Here is an 18814-nt window from a genome sequence, read left to right as displayed (position 1 = left end):
ATAACATAACCTAAAAAAACTGGAATAATTTATTAAAAATTGTTATCAATCGATATCTAATGATATTGAACAGCTGTTTCATGTATGATATGACATGTGGCGAAGACGTAGTGCAACAGTAAGTAGTTTAATGTAAATTGTAGTCAATACCTGCTTTATAATCATTAATTTATTCTTCTTGTGACTTGTTCGTATCACCGATCAATATTTACTCACATTATTATTGTTTCCAACAGAACACAACTACGGCCGAAACATATCTAATTATAATTTTATATTTATTTTAAATTGTTCTCCTATTTGTACAGAATTTTATAAAAATTTCACTGTGAACATGTTTTGCGAAAAAAAAACAAATGTCCTATTATATAAGTGAATGGATAAGCTTTCTTTTACACAGGCATGGACTTCAACACGTTACTCTATCAAGCACAAAAAAATAATAACAAAGACAGTTATGTAAGTACATTAATTATTCATTAATATTGTCAATAATGTTTAACTAGTCCATAAGGGACTGATAATAAATTGTTTCAAGTATACAATCACATTTTACATGTCTGTAAAGTGTTTGTTTCGCTATAACAATAATAAATATAAAATATTCTCTGGTATATAGGTCAACTATTTTAAAGCATCGTTGGATCCTCCGAAAAAAGAGGCTAAGGAAAAAAAGTTATCGGATAATATAAAACGGTTTTTAGTTAAAAAGGAGGAAGAGGATAACAAAAAGAAATTGGAAGAGAGAAAAAAGAAAGAGGAATTATTATCACTTCGCAGTCAAGATAAGAAATCATTCAAACGTGTGCAGTCTATGTTGAATCGTACTAAATCAGCAAACAAAGCCGTTATAGACGATGCCAAAGATGATGTTAATACTTCAGTTACCATTGCAGGTTAGTATAGTAATTTATAATAAATAGTACAATCTTTTATGTAGATACTTTATGTCATAAGAAAGTATTAATTATCATTTAAATTATTGATGGTAATTTTATTCTGGTCTTTTAACACAAAGTAGACTAATTTATTCTGTGCTTTTATTGTCGGCTATAACTAACTATCAGTCTTATTGTTTTTGTTCCTAATTCTTAAGTAACCAGATAAAATAATAAATAATGTTATTGTTTATTAATATTCCAACTACAATGTCACCAAGCTGGTTGAAATGTTGATGAACCCTATGAATTATAATATGTTTATAGGTTTGAAAATTTGTTGGTTATGTATTAAACTATTATGTTACCTTTATATTATATAAACATTTTTTTTTACAAATAGGCTATCAACAACCTGACGAAGATGACTATGGCTATGTTTCAAAAGATGCTATGGATATTTACAATAATATTGTAAACAAATATGTTAATACACCTGCAGATTCAAGAAGTTCCAGAGTAGCTAATCATAAATCATGCGACATCTCCGGTACAAAAGTATGTACTCCGTACTTTTATTTTGTTGCTGACTTCACATTAAATAAACTATGCTCTTATAATTTAAATGTTACTTTATAGGATCGTGTAAAAGCAGCATTGTTGAAAGAAGAAGAGGATTTACTATTGCCGCACAAACGGAAAAGAAAAACAAAAGAACATGAAAATGGTGATGACCCACTGAGTGATACAGAACCACCACAACAGAAAAAAAATAAATCTGATATGAGTTCAGATAAACATAAAAAACGACCTCCTCAACCTCCCCCTTTAAATTTTCAAGAGCTACTCAAAATTGCTGAGCAGAAACAACATGAACCAGTTGTTGTTGAAAAAAAAGTTAAAGACAATATGACGCCAATGATGACTAAAAAAGAGCGAGAAAAATATTTAGAAGAAAAAAAATTAGAAGAAATGAGATTAGCTCGTCGGCAAGGCAGAGTTGTGACATCATCATCCGATAATAAATCTAGAGAGTCAAAACAGATGGAGAAAATAAAAAAGCCAATACCTTCTTCGACTAAAGTTGATGTACAAGCCGAAGAGAAATTAAAAAAAAGTTCATCCGTTTGGGCAAAAAATCTAAAAACTAGCAACGAACTCGATATCAACAAAAACAAGTATATTCCACGGCAAATAAATAGTTCTGAAATGAGATCCAACGGAACTCATGACAAATACAGTTCTAAAAGTTTATTAGAAAAACGTGTACAGAAGGAAAAGAAGTATGATTCTATAGATGAACGGTATTCACCAAAACCAAAAGTTACATCATCACACAATGAAAAATATGTACCTAGGAGTAAATCAAATTCTTATTCTGATGATAAATACTACCAAACTTCAAAATCTTCTGATGATAAATATGTGCCTAAATGCAGAGCAGATGATAAATACTTATCAAAACCCAAAATAGACCAATATTCACCTAAACCTAAGAGTTTATCTGCCGAGAATAAATATTTACCCAAATCCAAATCAAGCCAATATTCACCTAAACCTAAGCATAGCAGTTTATCTGCTGATGATAAGTATTCACCTAAGCCTAAGAGTTTATCTGCTGAGGATAAATATTCACCCAAACCTAAAATAAATCAATATTCACCTAAATCCAAGAGTTTATCATCTGCTGATGATAAGTATTCACCTAAACCCAAGAATTTATCGGCTCGTGATAAATATTCACCTAAACCTAAAACTATATCCTCTGGTAATAAATATACCATAACACCCAAGAATTCGTCTTCTAGCAATAGATATTCACCTAAACCCAAAAGTTCGTTATCTGGCAATAGATATTCATCACAATCTAATAAAAATGAAAAATATGTGCCCAGCTCAAAGACAGTGTCTGACGATAGGTATTCACCAAAACCTAAAAACATACAAAATACCGAGAAATATGTGCCCAATTCACAAAATGGTTCATCTGCCAGTAAATATCCTCAATCCAAAACCAAGTTACCATCAAATGAAAAACCTCTTCCTAGAGCCGGTATGTCATCTCAAGACAAGAGCTACAAATCAAAATCTGCAACTGCACACGAAAAATATGTACCTACAGTAGTCAATAAGTCGAAAACATTACCACCTAATGTTATGAAGCCAAAACAGTTCCCTCCTAAAGATATAGCGCCAAAGCAATTCCCCCCTAAAGATATGATGCCTAAACAGTTCCCACCAAGAGATATGATGCCTAAACAATTCCCACCAAGAGATATGGTATCGAGACGGTTCCCTCCCGAAGACGTCAGGCGAAGACCTGATCATTCTATGTCGATTCGCAATAAACGTCAAGTCATTGAATCGGATTCAGAAGAGTATGACTCTGAACTAGATGACTTTATTGATGATGGCCCAGAAGAAGAGGCAGACTACTCGAAAGTGATTTCTGAAATATTCAGATATGACAAATCAAAGTAAGTTAAATGGCAGTAATTTTATTTTTACGGTTAAATTTATAAATAATGAGTATTTAATGTTATTTGTGTTTAACATTGATAGTTTTATTGTTCCAACATTAATTTTTTATAACATTTTTAAAAAAAGCCAATGAGTAAAAAATATTTTAGAAAATTTATTTTTCAGCCTTCTAATTGTTAAGTTGTATCATTGATTATAAATATTATAGATAGCCCACCGAGACAAATTTCAGTTCTGGACGTTGACACGGGATGGGCACTAGTAGTAACTAGTATCGTTTTCAATGAAATTGATACTACTAGCGCCAATCCCGTGTCGACGTCCAGAACTTAAATCTGTCTCGGTGGGCTATCTATAATTTTTGTAATCAAAGGTTATATTAATTAGGCTTTTTTCTTTTGTGGTTTTTGTGAAATGTATTATGTTTACCATTACCTTTAGATTTGTGTTAGTCTTCATTTTTCCATTTTCTGTTTATTGATTACTACCTTTTGAACATTATATTTACTATGCTATAAATGTGTTGAGCCCGGATTTATTAATATTGTAATAATTGTCTTGTTAGTTTAAAAGTTTTTAAATAATTGACAATTTTCTTTATTATAGGTATAGAGGAATGGATGACGATGATGATGAATGTATGGAATCCGATTTCCGTACACTTCAAAAAGAAGAATACCGTAGCACAAGAGCTGGTAAGAAATTGAACATTACCATGTTTTAAAAATTAAGATTCTTACTGACAATAATTTGGATCCTCTGTGTTTAATTAATGTTTATTAAGTAACGTTGACAGATTCAACATGTTATTTTATTATTACAGGTTTACTGGAGGATCTAGCAGATATAAGAAGAGAAAAGCAAATGATGAAAAAACGAAAAAAATAATATTATTGTCTCAGTAATTATTTATTAACAAATAATTGGTAATATTTTAGGACATATTTCCACTTATATTCTAGAAATTAATTGACAACCCCTTAATAATAACTTACTTAATTTTTTCATTTACTGTTACCACTTACCGTTGTATATATTATTAGGTTACTTACTAGTATTACTAGTATTTTATTTAAATTATTTTGTTTCAAACCACTTATTATTGTTCATTTTTTAATGAAGTTATAAAGTTATTTGCATGATACGTATAAATCATCATCAATATTATTTCTTTACATTTTTATAATTTTATAAAAAAATTTGTTTTCCAATTCATAATCCCACGTTTGTAACATATTTAAATAAATTGTAAATTGTAAAACAGAACTTTTTTACTAACATTATAAATGTTTAAATTATTTATTTTATAAATCAAATTTTAAACCGGTATACTCTACATAATATTATTCAAATTGATTTGTGATATAGTTATTAATTTTCTCGACTAGAATGTAAGTTTTTGGTATTATTATTGTCTAATATTATGTAAATAATTTTCTTTTTTTGTTAAAATGATTGATATATTTTGAACTTTAGATGAATTGTACAATAATTAAAAACAATACAATGTATTTACACAACCAAAAATATTGTGTTTATACCAACTTACTTACAAATTGAATTACTTGCATATTTTATTTTTGTCATAATATTTTTTCCAAAATAACATTCACAAAAAAAAAAAAAAAATGTAATCATTGGGGAAAATGTTATTTTTATAAAATATTTATACAATTGAATGATTTTTCACTCATATTTTGTATACAAAATTATTATAAATGAGAGGTTCATTGTTAAAATATTCAAATTTGAAATAAAATTTGTCCAACAATTATTTACTACTATGTACAATGTACATACATACTATATACATAACATGAATTTGTTTTACGATTGATCTCCTTTTATAAAATAAATAATTAACACAGTACTTATGGCTAGTAATAAATTAATAAACAATATACTTTGTTCATATTGTCTTTTTAATCCATTTATAGGAATTGAATAGCTTTTTGTTAAAAGGGCAGGTGTTACATTTGTTGTTAAAATTTTTTTGCAACTTTCAACTAGTATAAACATGAATTAAATATTTTTACAGTATCGAAATTTGGTATAAATGTCGAGTACCATGCACATAAAAAAAATTAAATGCAAAGTTACCACATTTTGAAAGTTATGCAGTTTTTTTATCATTTATCAAAAGTTCGCCTGTTGAAACATGTGCCCTTTTAACAAAAGGCGATTCAATTCATACATGTAAATAGAATAATATACAAATTTAAGCAATAAAGTGTCTGTGCTTACCAGCGAATTTCACCAAGGATAATTGTTTTTTGAAGTTTTGAAAAAAGTATGTGTGGTTTTAATCATCAGTTGTTTGTTTTCATTACTATCTCGTTTTAATATTTCAATTAACATTTTTGTTTGAACATAATACTATTTGATGCGGAGCATAGGAATATGAAATTAGTTTGCTTAAAATTAATACCTCTTAAAATTTAGTCTTTAAAATTGTGCAATACAAGATTTCTATCTATTTTTTCCCCATAATATACATTATAATATATTAGAGAGATTGATATCATTTTTTTGGAAAATGTATTTTAAATATAATTATCAGAATCGGATTTATAAGCTGTGTAGTTTTAGCAAAGAATTTTTGTTTTTAGGAATTGGTTCAAATAATTAAATATTACGTTAAATTACCAATTAATAATTTATTTTTAAACAAGTATTTTTAGCTTCGAATGCAGAGCTGGAAAGGTATTGTATAATATTATGTACCATATTCTATGGTGTTGGTAAGTTGCTAAAAAAACCATTGTTAATTTTTATGTTACTTGGTTTGACTATATATATATATATATATATTTTTTTTTTTAATACGAAAATATTGTTTCATACTATCATATTATACCTCACAGTTCATGCATAGAGCCACAATGCTAAATATAATGATAAATAATAGTATAACTTGGATGAACTTAATAAATATTGCTTGGAATTGCACAACTAGCAAGAGTAAAGGTTGTATTTTATATTTTTATTATGGGTATTTAATTTTAGTCATTTATGTTATAAATTATTAATGATGTTAATATACTTTCCTTAATGCTAAACTAACACAACACAACTTCAGTAAGTTTTTATAAACAAACATTAATTAATGTATTTATTGTTGATAATATGATTGACAAGCATTTCTTTTATTTCAAAAAGTGTGTCCGTAAAATAATCTACCTGTAGACGCGAAAAAATTATTTTTTTTAAAGAATTTAAAATGGGAAAAAGGAGTTTCCTACTTACTATATTTTCAATGAGTATAACTACTTTTCATTAACTTGTATAAAAATCAACTTAGCAGGCATAAAAAAAATTGTATTTTTGTAACATATGTTTACAGATTATTAAATTAAACATTTACTACTCGGTATCAGTAAGAAAATAGTTTATTACCAGAATTAACATCAAATGTCTTCTTGTTTGTTTTTAAAACATCTATACAAAAAAAAAAAAAAAGAAATTATAATAATAAGAACAATACAAATATAAGTCAACGAAGAAAATATTGTTACAGCAGCAATATCGAGTAGACTATACTCGTATTAAACAGTTGATTGCAAAAATATTTAAGGCTTTTTAATATATTATTATTATTATTACATGTATAAATCACATTCCATAAGATCAACAATTGTACTACACTGTGAATTACATTCCTGACCGATTCATTTCTGTATATTATGTTGTTGCCGAAAAAATGTGTTTGTAAATATTTATAAAATCCAAAAATGTTACTGTTTTTGGAGAGGAGGGAAAATGTTTTATAATTTAGTATTACTTGACTTAGCAATTATAAAACTATGGCTAAAAACTGCATTAAATTCGCCAATTTCAAAATTCGTAATTTTTTACAATTTGGTAACAACTTTTCGAATATAAATTTAAATAAAAAATTGTGGGAACAAAAATTAGTATTTTGTTTTGTAATAATAATCATAAACAATATTAATATAATATTTTATGTAAAAAGGAAAAAACTACACAAAACTTGTGCAACAATAATAATAATAATCACATGAATCCATTCAGCGTTTTATGTGAGCTAGTGTTGAGTTCCTGTACGGGCACAAGCGGTGTACGTTTGCAGTTGGCTTCGTCATTTTCGTGTATTAGCGAAGGTTGCGACAAATACTGCCTACTCTTTCCATTTCCAATGCAGTTATTGTATTTTGTTTCTGGTCTACAAAAAAATAAATGTAAAATTATTAGTGACATTCAATCGATTAATTTCCATAATCATATGTGTACCTTTCTTGGCGTTGCAGTTGCTCTTTATTATTTCCTTGTGCTATTGTCAGAACTTTTAACAGCCTTGTAACCGTGTTATCAAGGTCGATCACTTGGTCCAAGAGATCAGCGTCTGGTGGTCGAAAGTCTTCTAGGAATTCCAAACCACCAACTCCACAATTGACGTTCATTTCAAGTTGTTGTCTAGCTATTATGGCGTCCGATAAATTATTTAACGACTCACTTTCGGCTGATTGTAATTCACTACAATCTAAACGAACAAACAATGTTATTGATTTAAAATAAAAAAAAAAAAAACAATACAGTTGGTAGTGACATATTGAGGATGGATGGGGAGGTCACACGCCAACAAGGAATTATTACCTTTTTTACTACCAATTATTTAACTGAAAGTGTTAAAATCACTTTTAAATAAACACTTTGATGCGAATCTGTGGATAATAGGTTCAAACCAGTACAGTCCAAAGTAAACAGTATAAACCAGGACAGTAAGAAAATATTATACTTATGTGAGTAAGTGGAGCTCCAGTGTTCACAGATAAAAATACAAATATTGATAAAAACATTGTACCTAATGACAATTATTGTGCAAATGTGCTTAAACATTTATTTATAGAATTAGGGCGGATACGATTAGTAGAGTTGATCAATAACAATATAATGAAAATATTTTCATTACCCGTTAACTGTTGATTTACTCACACAAAATAACCTGGAAGTTGACTTCGGTCAAAGTGTAATTTTCCCATTATTTTATTGTTTATTCTTAATAAAAAAAGTATGATAACAGATTTTTGAAAAAATTGTATATGCTACAACTTTCAGACCTAAATCCCTAAAACTACTTGAAAAAGTGAAATAAAGGAAAAATTTCTATCCCTTCTAGGGGAAAGGTTTTATGATATTTTTTTAGTTTGTCAATGTTTATCGGTAGTACTGTAAAGAATATTCCATACAAATTTGGAACTAATTCGACTATTTTTAAAGATGTTATAGAGCATTGTAATTTTAAGTTGAAAAAAATATGTACTTTATTTGGGTGTTTTTCTAGATTTAGAAGGGGAAGGGATGAATTTTTTTTAATTTTTAGCTCAATAGAGTACCTTTCAGATATGATTTCTGATCTACAGAGTTGCTACACAAAGAAATCAGTTCAGCAGCTTAAAAGATATTGTGGGTCCAGACACAAAAATAAAAACACTACTTTCTTAGCTCCGCATCGAAGCTAATATTCTTTTACGATAATTATTTTTCTTCACTAAATAGTATGTTATATTATTTTATAATAGACAATTAAAAATAAGTAAAAAGTCAAATGTATTTTACCGTCTAAGGAATCTGTTTGCGATATTAAGTCCCCAGTCGATCCGTTTTGTTTGAAAAATTGACAGTCGGCTTTTTGCAATTCTTTCAAAGAAGCAGACGTGTGTAAACGTTTAACAGGCGAGTGAAACAACTCTTGTGAATTTGTACTAGCTAAAATAATGAATAAAAAAAGCACTATAAATACATTTTGCCCCGAGATCATGTACATTTGACCAAAATATTACATGTAAGGGCTTTATCCATTTTGGCCTTTTGCCAGCCAACGGGTGCGGATTTAATAGCCGACACGATGGCTGAGAGTAGGCTCTTGGAATCGGTTTTATTTGAGGAGCTGTGATGTTGTTCGGATTCACTACCGCTGTCACCGTTTGTGTAAGCTTCGTTAAAGTATACTTCGTCCTAAAGGGAAAACAAATCGTAAGTATTCTATTATCACAAGGATCTATTAGTTTTTGAAAAACGCAAATACCTACTTCAATGTCAATTTCTGAAATCGAATAAGATTTGATTAGTTTGTCCAGAAGGGAATCAAGACGATTGCCAAGTCCCGACAAACCGACAACAGCACTGGAGACAGTAGATTCTTGTTGCTGCAAAACTTCGCGGCTTTTATTTTCTAAAACGTGCATCTTGGCTTGTAGCGATAAATTCTCTTGTCTACGTTGTTCAGAGATTCGCACCAAATGCGTACACTGCTCTTTGAGCTTGGCGGCTTCTTTTTCTTTCGCAGATAATTGTTCTTTAGAGTCTTTAACCTGTTGCAATAATAACAAAAAAAAAATATATATATATATATACATATTATACATGTCATTTCTTAATTTTGTATTTAATAAATATAGTTTTACATCTTTTTCTAAGTCTTTGATGGTGTCCAACAACATTGCTTTCTCTGCTTGAAGGAAATCTTGTATTTCATAAGACTCCATTTCAGCGGCTTGGTTAGCTTGCAAAAGTGATTTTTGAGCGGCATAGCTCTTTTCTAAATCCTAAACATTAAATAATAACTTAGTAAAAAATGTCATTAAATAAATGTTTAGAAAACAATACCCTGTGCAGAGATGTACAAAGTGTTTTCAGATTACTGATTTCTTTTTGTTGATCACCGATCGTACACGAGGTGGAGGTGACATATTTTTCTAATATGTCTAATATGTTTGATGGCGACGGATCAATACAATCTGTTTATACAAAAACAATTAAATAGTGTTATAAAACTTAAAATACAACTCTATTATGATATAATCAATAAAGTACCATTTATCTGGAAAATGTTACATAGTCTTAGACTATAAGCGTCTACTTGTTTGCACGAATCGGAATCCTCTTGATTCAGTCGTTCCTGCAACTGTTTAAGGCACTCTTGTTGTTCGGTAAATTCTTTTATTTTACAGTCTAATTGTTCAGTCTTTTCCTTTAGGTCAGTCTCAAGTGCGTTAATTCTTTTTGCTACCAGATCCACCTGAAATCGATCATTGGAATTAAATACACACTAGTTTAAAACTGTAAATTAAAATAATTTAATTGATAAAAGTTTAAAAAGAGTAATAAATTATGCCGTAAATATAATATCCTGTTTATCACAGTTGACGGAGAAATCATGTTGTCAGAACGTCAAGCAGGACCTAATATAATATATAATATTTTTTTTATTCAGACTATTTTATAATATAATATAAGTTTAAACGATACAAATTGCTATAGTTTATTCAATTTACATTCTAAACTAGATAAATCAAATTGAAGGGTAAGGCAATTGAGGCAATGGCAAGCTTTTAAAAAGCTAGCAATGGACTGGTTAAATTTAGTTTATTACTAACGCTAGAACGTTTTAAATTTGAAACTACTACACATTAACACATATGCAACATATATTTATTGCAATACACATTATATGTTTTTATTAATAAAAATATAATGTGTAAGCAATTATTTCTAAATTTTGAAATAAAAAATAAAACTTGGATGCATATTATTTGGTGCTATCGTTAACAATAGAAACTGCCTATCTGTAAATTATAGATGTAAAAAAACATAATTTCTTCTCAGCCTTCTCCCATAGAAACAAATGGGATAGGTCAACCAAATATCCAACTACTTCTTCTTCGGTCTACCTTTATCTCTAAATCCCTCTACAGTGACATCTTTGATCATTTTACAAAGTATTTTACTTCCCTCTCTTCTTTTTTACTTGCCATAACTTTTACACTCTGTTTTCTCTCATTTTTTTTACTGTTGTAACACAACTTCCAACTTGGATACTCATTTCTCTTTCTGATTAGCCTAGTCATTCCTCAACACGTCTATCTCAACATTCTCATTTCCATTTTGCTTTTATCTCTCTTATTCATTGTCTAACACTAACTTCCACGCATCATGTTGGCTTTATTTCCGTTATTAAACTATTTTCCTTTCAGTCTGAGTGGCACCTTCCAGACACACCGTAGTAACACACCTCCTGTTGCCTATTTTCACCTCATCCAACCATAATTTATTATTACCGCAAATTCACCAGTTCCACCTTTCTATTATATGACTGATCACAATTGGTGTTAAAATATAATAATCGTTTCAAAATTACCTGTACTTCGGCGTCATTGGTTTCAACCCTGTTTTCTACGGGAGCCAGTACGTTGCCGGCCAACACACTGGTTATGTCTTCGCCCGTCAGACAAGTCTGCGAACACACTTCGTGATAGATTTTCGTCTTGACTGGCGTCGTTGGCGGCGGCGGCGGCCGGGCGGTTTTTGGCATGGTGGACGACTTGAGCGGCGACGGCGTGGAAGAACCGTGATGAGTCGCCTGCATGGCGGCACCCTGCTCGATGTGCTTTCTCCTGAGACTGGCCGCCCGGTTGAGACTAGGCTCTTTGGGCGGCGTCGCGGCCGGAGACACAGCGGTCGTCAGGTTCTCCTTGGACCTCCTCTTCCGTCTGGGCAACGTGGCGTACCGGTCCAGCGATTTAACCATGTCGTACGTGTTGACCAGCTTTTTCACAGTCGAGATTTTTGCCTGTTTGGCTACAGCGTTCAGATCGGGTTTCCTGGACGCCGAACCGTCCGCAGTCCTAGGCGGACTGTTCCTGTTGCCGTTCGACGACTCGAAGTGGAACGACGAAGACATACTGTTGGGCAACTTGGCCGGGCGCCGCCACGTGGGCGTGCTCGGCCTACTGTAACCACCGGCGGTGTAACATGGCAACGACGACGGGCCCGCACCGGTAGGACTGAACGGGCCCACTGGGCTCTTGCACGGGTCGTAGCAGCCGGACGCCAAGCTTGAGTCGCACGACGCGGCCGGAGTCACATCCACTCCACTGTCACTACCACAGCACGTAGTCTCCTCCACGTTCAGGCGGAGCGATTTCTTTCCTTCTTCCTCGGTCCCGTCCATTTTTCAATCACTGTAAAGACAAATATAAATAGTTAATTACACCGCTGACGATAATTTATTTGGTTTTTAGTTACAAACCGTACAACCACATTTGCACGGAAACCTACTACAGCGTAAAAAGAGAACCCTTGAAAAAGCATTTTTATAAATAGCCGCCAAGCAAATATGTTTAGTAGCGCCGATCAAATTTAAGTTGAATCATTCTTCTTTATGTTTTTCTATACAAATAACCAATGGGATCGCCCCCCCCCCCCTAATGTTTTCCCTGCACACTTTTTTATCCTTTACTATTTCTCTACACATCGTCTTGTTCTACTTTCGTCTCTCATACCTTCCTTCTTCCAATGTGCCCAATAAAATCATGTCAATCTGTTCTCTCTAATTTTTCTTCAAATCATACAAATTCAGAATTACCTAACATGAATTAGTTCTATTAAATTCGTACTAATCTAATCACTTCACGCAGTCATTATTGATTATTGTTGAGAAATGATCCAACAATTAACCTCTTGGTGATAAACGATGTCATGAAATATAACTTTATTTTCAATCCATAATAAGCTAATAAATTAATATTTGTACTTGTAATTGGTACTTGTATTCTATATTCTAGATAAGCCCGATATATAAGGCCGTGTTATCGCCATTCATTAACTTTTTAAGTCTCAGGTCATTATTAATATCATACATTTATGGTCTGTATTTTGTATATTTCATTACTTAATCGAACGTAAGAAAATAATAATAATAATAATACATATTATTGTTTTCAAAAAAACAACAATTTATTTACACAATTGTATTACTACTTTATTGGATTGTTCTGACATCATATTAATGTGCATCACAAGGAACGGTTAACAATTCTTTTAAAGTGTCAGGAGTGCTATGTAGATATTGCGGATCGTACAACAGCTGATTCATAACGTGTTTTTTTGTGATTTTCACGGTCAATCGTACAAAAACGAGGGACGACGACGGTCACCCTGTTGAATAGGGGAGTTGTTGCTAAGGCAACTGCCCTAGGGCATTGCCCAACAATGTTATACATGCCGGCTGTAGAATCGGTATTTGGGGTGCTGGGGACGAGGTATGTTATTATGAAGAGCACGGGGTCGTCTGGTGGGATAATAATTCCGCGTCTATTTTTTGCTTACACCGCTCAGAAATGAGTCAATATCGTCCAACGGCGAAGGGAACAAGACCAGAAAATATCAAAGATAAAAAATGTAATTCCATTCTAGCAATCGGTTGTACGAACATCGGTCGTATAAGGGTGCGTTCCCTGTACTAAAACGTCAGCTGATCACTACAGGGAAATTCCTAATAATATAACCAGCGAGATATGCACAGGCTCATGGCAGAGCTAGTAAAAAACCACAAATTCAATGGGTGTTTTTTTGAAGCTCAGCGAACGTTTGGTATTTTTCGAAAAACTTGGGTTTGGGAAACAACTTAAACAGGTCAGGATTAGACACAATCTCATAGGACAGCGTATAAATTCTTTGAAAAAGAAAATAATTTATCGTTGACCTCAATGCCCATTTAATTATTTAAATGAGAGAGTACTAACATGTCTCCAAGGGAAAATCCTACCCCAAATAGTTACTTTGACTAAGTCTAAAATTGTTTTTTCAAGGAACCAAATGTGTAACCGTTTTTAAAAGTTGTGATTTTTAATATTAATGGTCCAGAAAAAATATGAAATTACTCGTGGTTATTTTGTAACTAGTTTAAAATTTGATTGAAACTTAATACTTTTATACTTCATTTTTGTGACAAAATCGCCTACGCCCAACTCTTTGAATAATACTAAGGTGTAACAATATTCTCTTGGAGTATACTTACTAGCCCACACGTCAACGTTCGTTTATGACGGATCACGGTCAGCTCGCGTTAATTCAATGGTTTTAGAAAGTCTACACATTGTAGGGTACAAAATTATAGGATATCGCCTAAAATATAATTATGTTAAATCCAGCGTGGACGCACGCCGATGGTCAATACAAAAAATTACTATTATACTGGTTAAAAAACACATAATTAATAATGGTAATAATAAATAGTAGTTTTTTCTGTAACGCCGATAACGACGAGCTATGTAGTTGAATAATTGGATAATAATAAAACAATAACAACAACACCGGCAGTAAGTGATAAACGAAAAAAAAGGAGAAGGTATACTAATACATTGAAAAATGTATAGCAGAGTAACTGATAGATGTAACCCAATTTTTATTAAATTTTTCTGGCTTCCGTTATATTATATTACTACACCTCGGCCAATACGGGGACGACGACCCAGACACAATATAAACTCTCGTGGAAAGAACCTATACAAGTATATATAGGTATACATAAAAAAAAAGTAGAAATATGTAGCAATATATAATAATGTATGTGATTTACAATTTTCAGCGACATCGAAACGACGGCGGCGATAAAAACTCATAAACGGAATTAATTTTCTTTCATCGTGAAATAGTCGCTAATAATACAAGAAACACAATACACAGTAGTGCAACTATGGCGAATGCACCGATTTTGCTTGTAAACAAAATCTCACCGCCACAACAACCCGAAGTCGTCTTCTCACCGACGGATAACTTATAAATCATATGAATCAAAAAAAAGAAAAGGTAGATAACAAGGCCAAGGACGTTTATCGAAAAAAATATCTAAGGTATTGTATCGTTTTTTAACAATCGAAAACGTTATAATATTAACGTTCAAATATTATACAAAACACCGGTTGGATAAAGTGATATCATTTTTAGAATGTCGAAACTCAAACGCTTAAAAGTTGTGTATCCTACAACAAATCATGTATAATGTTTAGATATTTTTGTAAAAAATAAAATTATCTCGAGTTTTAAAAGTTTTTAAAATTATTTTTAACATGCATAAAACGTGTACTAAATAAGAGAACATTGTTGGTGGTGACCATTCCAAAATTTTAACACAAATGTCGTTTTTATGTCGGCTGTACAAACATATTAAACCGTTTTAATTGAATACACGTCACATAATACAAATTATTATTTGCTCATCGGTAGTGACGAAAATGCAATAACTACGAGTATCACTTATTATATCAATTATCTTTACATTTTAATTATTGGAAAGTAAGTACATAGGTAAAATAAATATTAATCGCATAATTCACCATAACCATGTACATAATGCATGTATCATATTATTTTCGGAAAACCAATAACAAGAACTATTTACAAATAATAATCAATTGGACAAATTATTTCAAGATTTAATTTTCATTTTAAATTGTTTTTAAGTTATTATTACTATTTTATTTTTTGTTAATAGTAAATAGTTATACTTTTTTTCTCTGTAAAATAAAAGTTTAAAAAAAAGAAAACACACATATTTCTGCATATTAAATGTACACCACCCGTAATTTCGATTATTTAGGGTATTGTTTTTTTAATGAAGTATTAATATTTTTTTGAGTTTTAAAGGTCTAAACGACAAAACGTGCAGTCGTTTTATCCTATGCTTTGTGGGGATCAATAAAAACACGACCATACGGTTTTTTTTTTTGTATAAAGAAATAAAAATAACCGTTTTATGTTTCCAGCGCAAGTCATCGTCCGCGAAGAGAACACAGTATACATAATATGTATCCATATATAAAACGTTTGGCACGTGAAAAAACACCATGCCAATGAACGACATATTGATCTAAAGAACATCGGCAAAGCGATTTTCACCATAAATTTACAGTCAACAGCATACTAATCGCTGATAATGAAAATCGCACTACGATTGCTCAAACTGTTCAACTTGGAAAGTATAAAAATTTAAATAGATTTACTATAAATTATATCAAAATAAGCAGCGATCCGTTTTAAATTGGCCACTCGTATTTTGAAAATTCATATAAGTTTCAAAAGTTGATAGTTTTGTGAAAAAAACTAAAACTTACACATATAACTATGTATAAAATATAGGATTTTCCCAACATCTCCGGCAAAGGAAGCCCGTGTTATTATGTAAGCCAAACGTTATATACTTTTTCAATCAGACAAACATCATAGCCAAGGCACCACAAGAGATAGAATTGAAAACGAAAATTACACCGGTGTATCAGGTATAACTTATAGCGCTAAGCAGCACTGCAACTGTAAATACTATACCGAAAAAACTAAGGTGTTGGGTAGGTCAAACGATGCATAGTGCGCCGGGTGTGGACGTAATCGGATACGGGACGACCGATAGGGTTCTGGTAAAATGTCACTTTGAAGCTAAATGTTTTTCTTTGTAAACGTTACTTTTCTTTCGGCATAGTGTTATTCCGCCGGCGGCCATACAAGCCGAAAAATAGCATGAACAAACGTTGCTGGGAAAACGTTGCCAAACAGACTCGTGTGTTGGCAACATAATAAATGACCCACTACAAGCGCGTCATTTATTACATTTGCACACAACGAAATGACGTTTAGCAAACAACAGAAAATTAAACATTTGTTTTGCAGTCCAATTATTAAACACACAACGACGAGAGTCAACAATAATAAGGAACACGTCGTGTACGACGTCGCATAGAGCGAATTGAGAAAATATCGAACAGGGCCATTAAAGTGTAGTAATGTTCATCAATTGGGTGGTATACTCGGATCTAGGGAAAAATAAATTTCAACAAGCAGAGCAGTGGGTAGAGGTAAATACAACAATTCGAATGTCATTAAACAAATTTAACAATATGCAATTGTATGTGAATCACGCGGACAAATGATATGTGTTTTAGGTCAATCACATCAAACAAAATGTGAACCGGCCTTGACAAGGCCAACCAGCTCGCCTACAATTTTCAGTTAGGTTAAATCACAATAAATTATAAAAAAAAAAACTCGAAACAAATATAATTGACTTGCTGTGAGTTGTTTGAACTCTAAACGATAAAAATTGAAGATGAAAATCATACTTCGAGGCGTGTATTAATACTTGTAGCAATAAATATTATCATACGTTCATCTAATAAGTTTCAAATATTTTAGACGATTGCGCTACGCGATGAATAACTGGAAATACTCATCACACAGAAAAGCTTGAGAAGCTATATGTAGGTTGCTAATACTATAACAGAAAGGAAGTTATAAAAAAAATGTTTCCTCAATAGCAAGCTCAACAAAGTAATGATAATAATGGCCGATCTATCTGTTAATTTCATCGAACTTTTGACGGTGGTTTGGCTTTTAACAAGTTATATTCTCCTTCTAGGGGTTAAGTCCCGTGGGGGGAGGGGGGATTTATTTATTCGGTAACAATAGTTCTGCCGTATCACTGAAATCATTAGGTCATCCCGCGAACGTAATTTTACAATGGGGTTTTATGTTAATTTTTTAGTGGAATATATTTTGAATACTATACACGCACACCAATTGAGATAAAAAAAAAACGATGAGTAATGGCAGTAGGCGAGTACCTAAATAAAATAAAAGTAATGTTTACGGGTTTCATTTTAAATGTAGATGAATAGTCTGTATTTTTTTTTATTTTTGGTTCATTACGAGTGTAATACATTGCCGGCCGTCACATCATACTAAAACAGAGCCAAAGGGACGGCAATCTCAACGAACCGGAGGGGTGCTCTTTTTTCTTTTCAAAGAATAATAATTATAATAATATTTCTCTCGCTTATTTTCAAAAAAATCAACGTTTGTAACGCCGAATATAACTTTTTCCCTAGATTACTTCGAAAACAAAAAGGCTACAGATCACACCGTCAGAATTTGTGTAACCCTCCCCCCCCCATGTTCTTTGACAACAAAACCACACTTGGACTCTGATCTGGTATTCTGTACAACACGCGACACTCTGATTTTAAACGGATTCGTTATAAACCTGTAATATATTGGCATATCATGACCGTTTCTATTTATGTAGAAACAAAAAAATTAACTCCCAGACTCTGGCACGCAAGTACAAAACAGATGGATATCACGTGCCAGTCTTGTCAACTATTATTCAGCCGCTTCGAACAGGAGGTAATCATTTGCACTTTTTACACGGGTTTTCATAAGAAACAAAATTTAATTGTTTTATTTTCTTCTCTGCAGCAATCGTCCGAGATTTTTATACAACATAACCCCCTCTTCTCACTGTGATTAATTTACACCACATGCTAATTAATAAACAGGCTCAGTATAAATCTATAAAATTGTGTTAAAATGTATTATTGGTTTACCTAGAAAACGAATCTTTAATAATCAATAGCTACAGACGAGCGAAGAATTTTAGCGAAGTACAACTATGCCTATCTGTATTTTTATGCGGCGTTTTATATTATGAAGATATGTTAATGTCTTCTTAAAAAAAAAAAATACTGTAATTACACCGTTGGGACTTGGACCTGGAACCAACAAACTTATTTACTTATTTTTATTGCAGGTCTCTCAAGTATTATAATAACATTACTACCAGATATTTATGATAAAGGGAAACGAAACCGACGATCGGTTTCGGG

The 18814-nt window shown here is 31.8% G+C and overlaps 2 protein-coding genes across 2 annotated transcripts in view; one reads left to right on the top strand and one right to left on the bottom strand.

The window, feature by feature from the left end:
- The first annotated feature begins 117 nt into the window (after positions 1 to 117).
- LOC126837910 (protein SPT2 homolog) lies at positions 118 to 4594 on the top strand. Its single transcript, XM_050571893.1, has 6 exons — positions 118 to 459; positions 620 to 896; positions 1282 to 1436; positions 1518 to 3355; positions 3966 to 4054; positions 4183 to 4594. Exons 1-6 carry the CDS (start codon positions 403 to 405, stop codon positions 4245 to 4247), a joined length of 2481 nt encoding a protein of 826 aa, XP_050427850.1. The 5' UTR covers positions 118 to 402; the 3' UTR covers positions 4248 to 4594.
- Positions 4595 to 6660: 2066 nt separating this feature from the next.
- LOC126837911 (uncharacterized) overlaps positions 6661 to 18814 on the bottom strand; it is a 29487-nt gene continuing 17333 nt past the window's right edge. Inside the window, exons 2-10 of the mRNA XM_050571894.1 lie at positions 11518 to 12340; positions 10194 to 10398; positions 9987 to 10117; positions 9785 to 9925; positions 9410 to 9691; positions 9161 to 9335; positions 8937 to 9086; positions 7611 to 7860; positions 6661 to 7542 (exon numbers count right to left, since the gene is read on the bottom strand). Coding sequence (XP_050427851.1) covers positions 7374 to 7542; positions 7611 to 7860; positions 8937 to 9086; positions 9161 to 9335; positions 9410 to 9691; positions 9785 to 9925; positions 9987 to 10117; positions 10194 to 10398; positions 11518 to 12330 — 2316 coding nt within the window. The 5' untranslated portion in view covers positions 12331 to 12340 and the 3' untranslated portion in view covers positions 6661 to 7373. The remainder of the gene's footprint in view (positions 7543 to 7610; positions 7861 to 8936; positions 9087 to 9160; positions 9336 to 9409; positions 9692 to 9784; positions 9926 to 9986; positions 10118 to 10193; positions 10399 to 11517; positions 12341 to 18814) is intronic.

This window comes from Adelges cooleyi, unplaced genomic scaffold (genome assembly GCF_023614345.1).
Source record: "Adelges cooleyi isolate 19-005CV unplaced genomic scaffold, UGA_ACOO_1.1 ACOO_flye_CR_arks_rails_tigmint_CR_PRNA_30, whole genome shotgun sequence".
Taxonomy (NCBI): domain Eukaryota; kingdom Metazoa; phylum Arthropoda; class Insecta; order Hemiptera; family Adelgidae; genus Adelges; species Adelges cooleyi.
The sequence above is the reverse complement of the archived record's forward strand: the minus strand, read 5'-3'. Positions and strand labels throughout refer to the sequence as shown.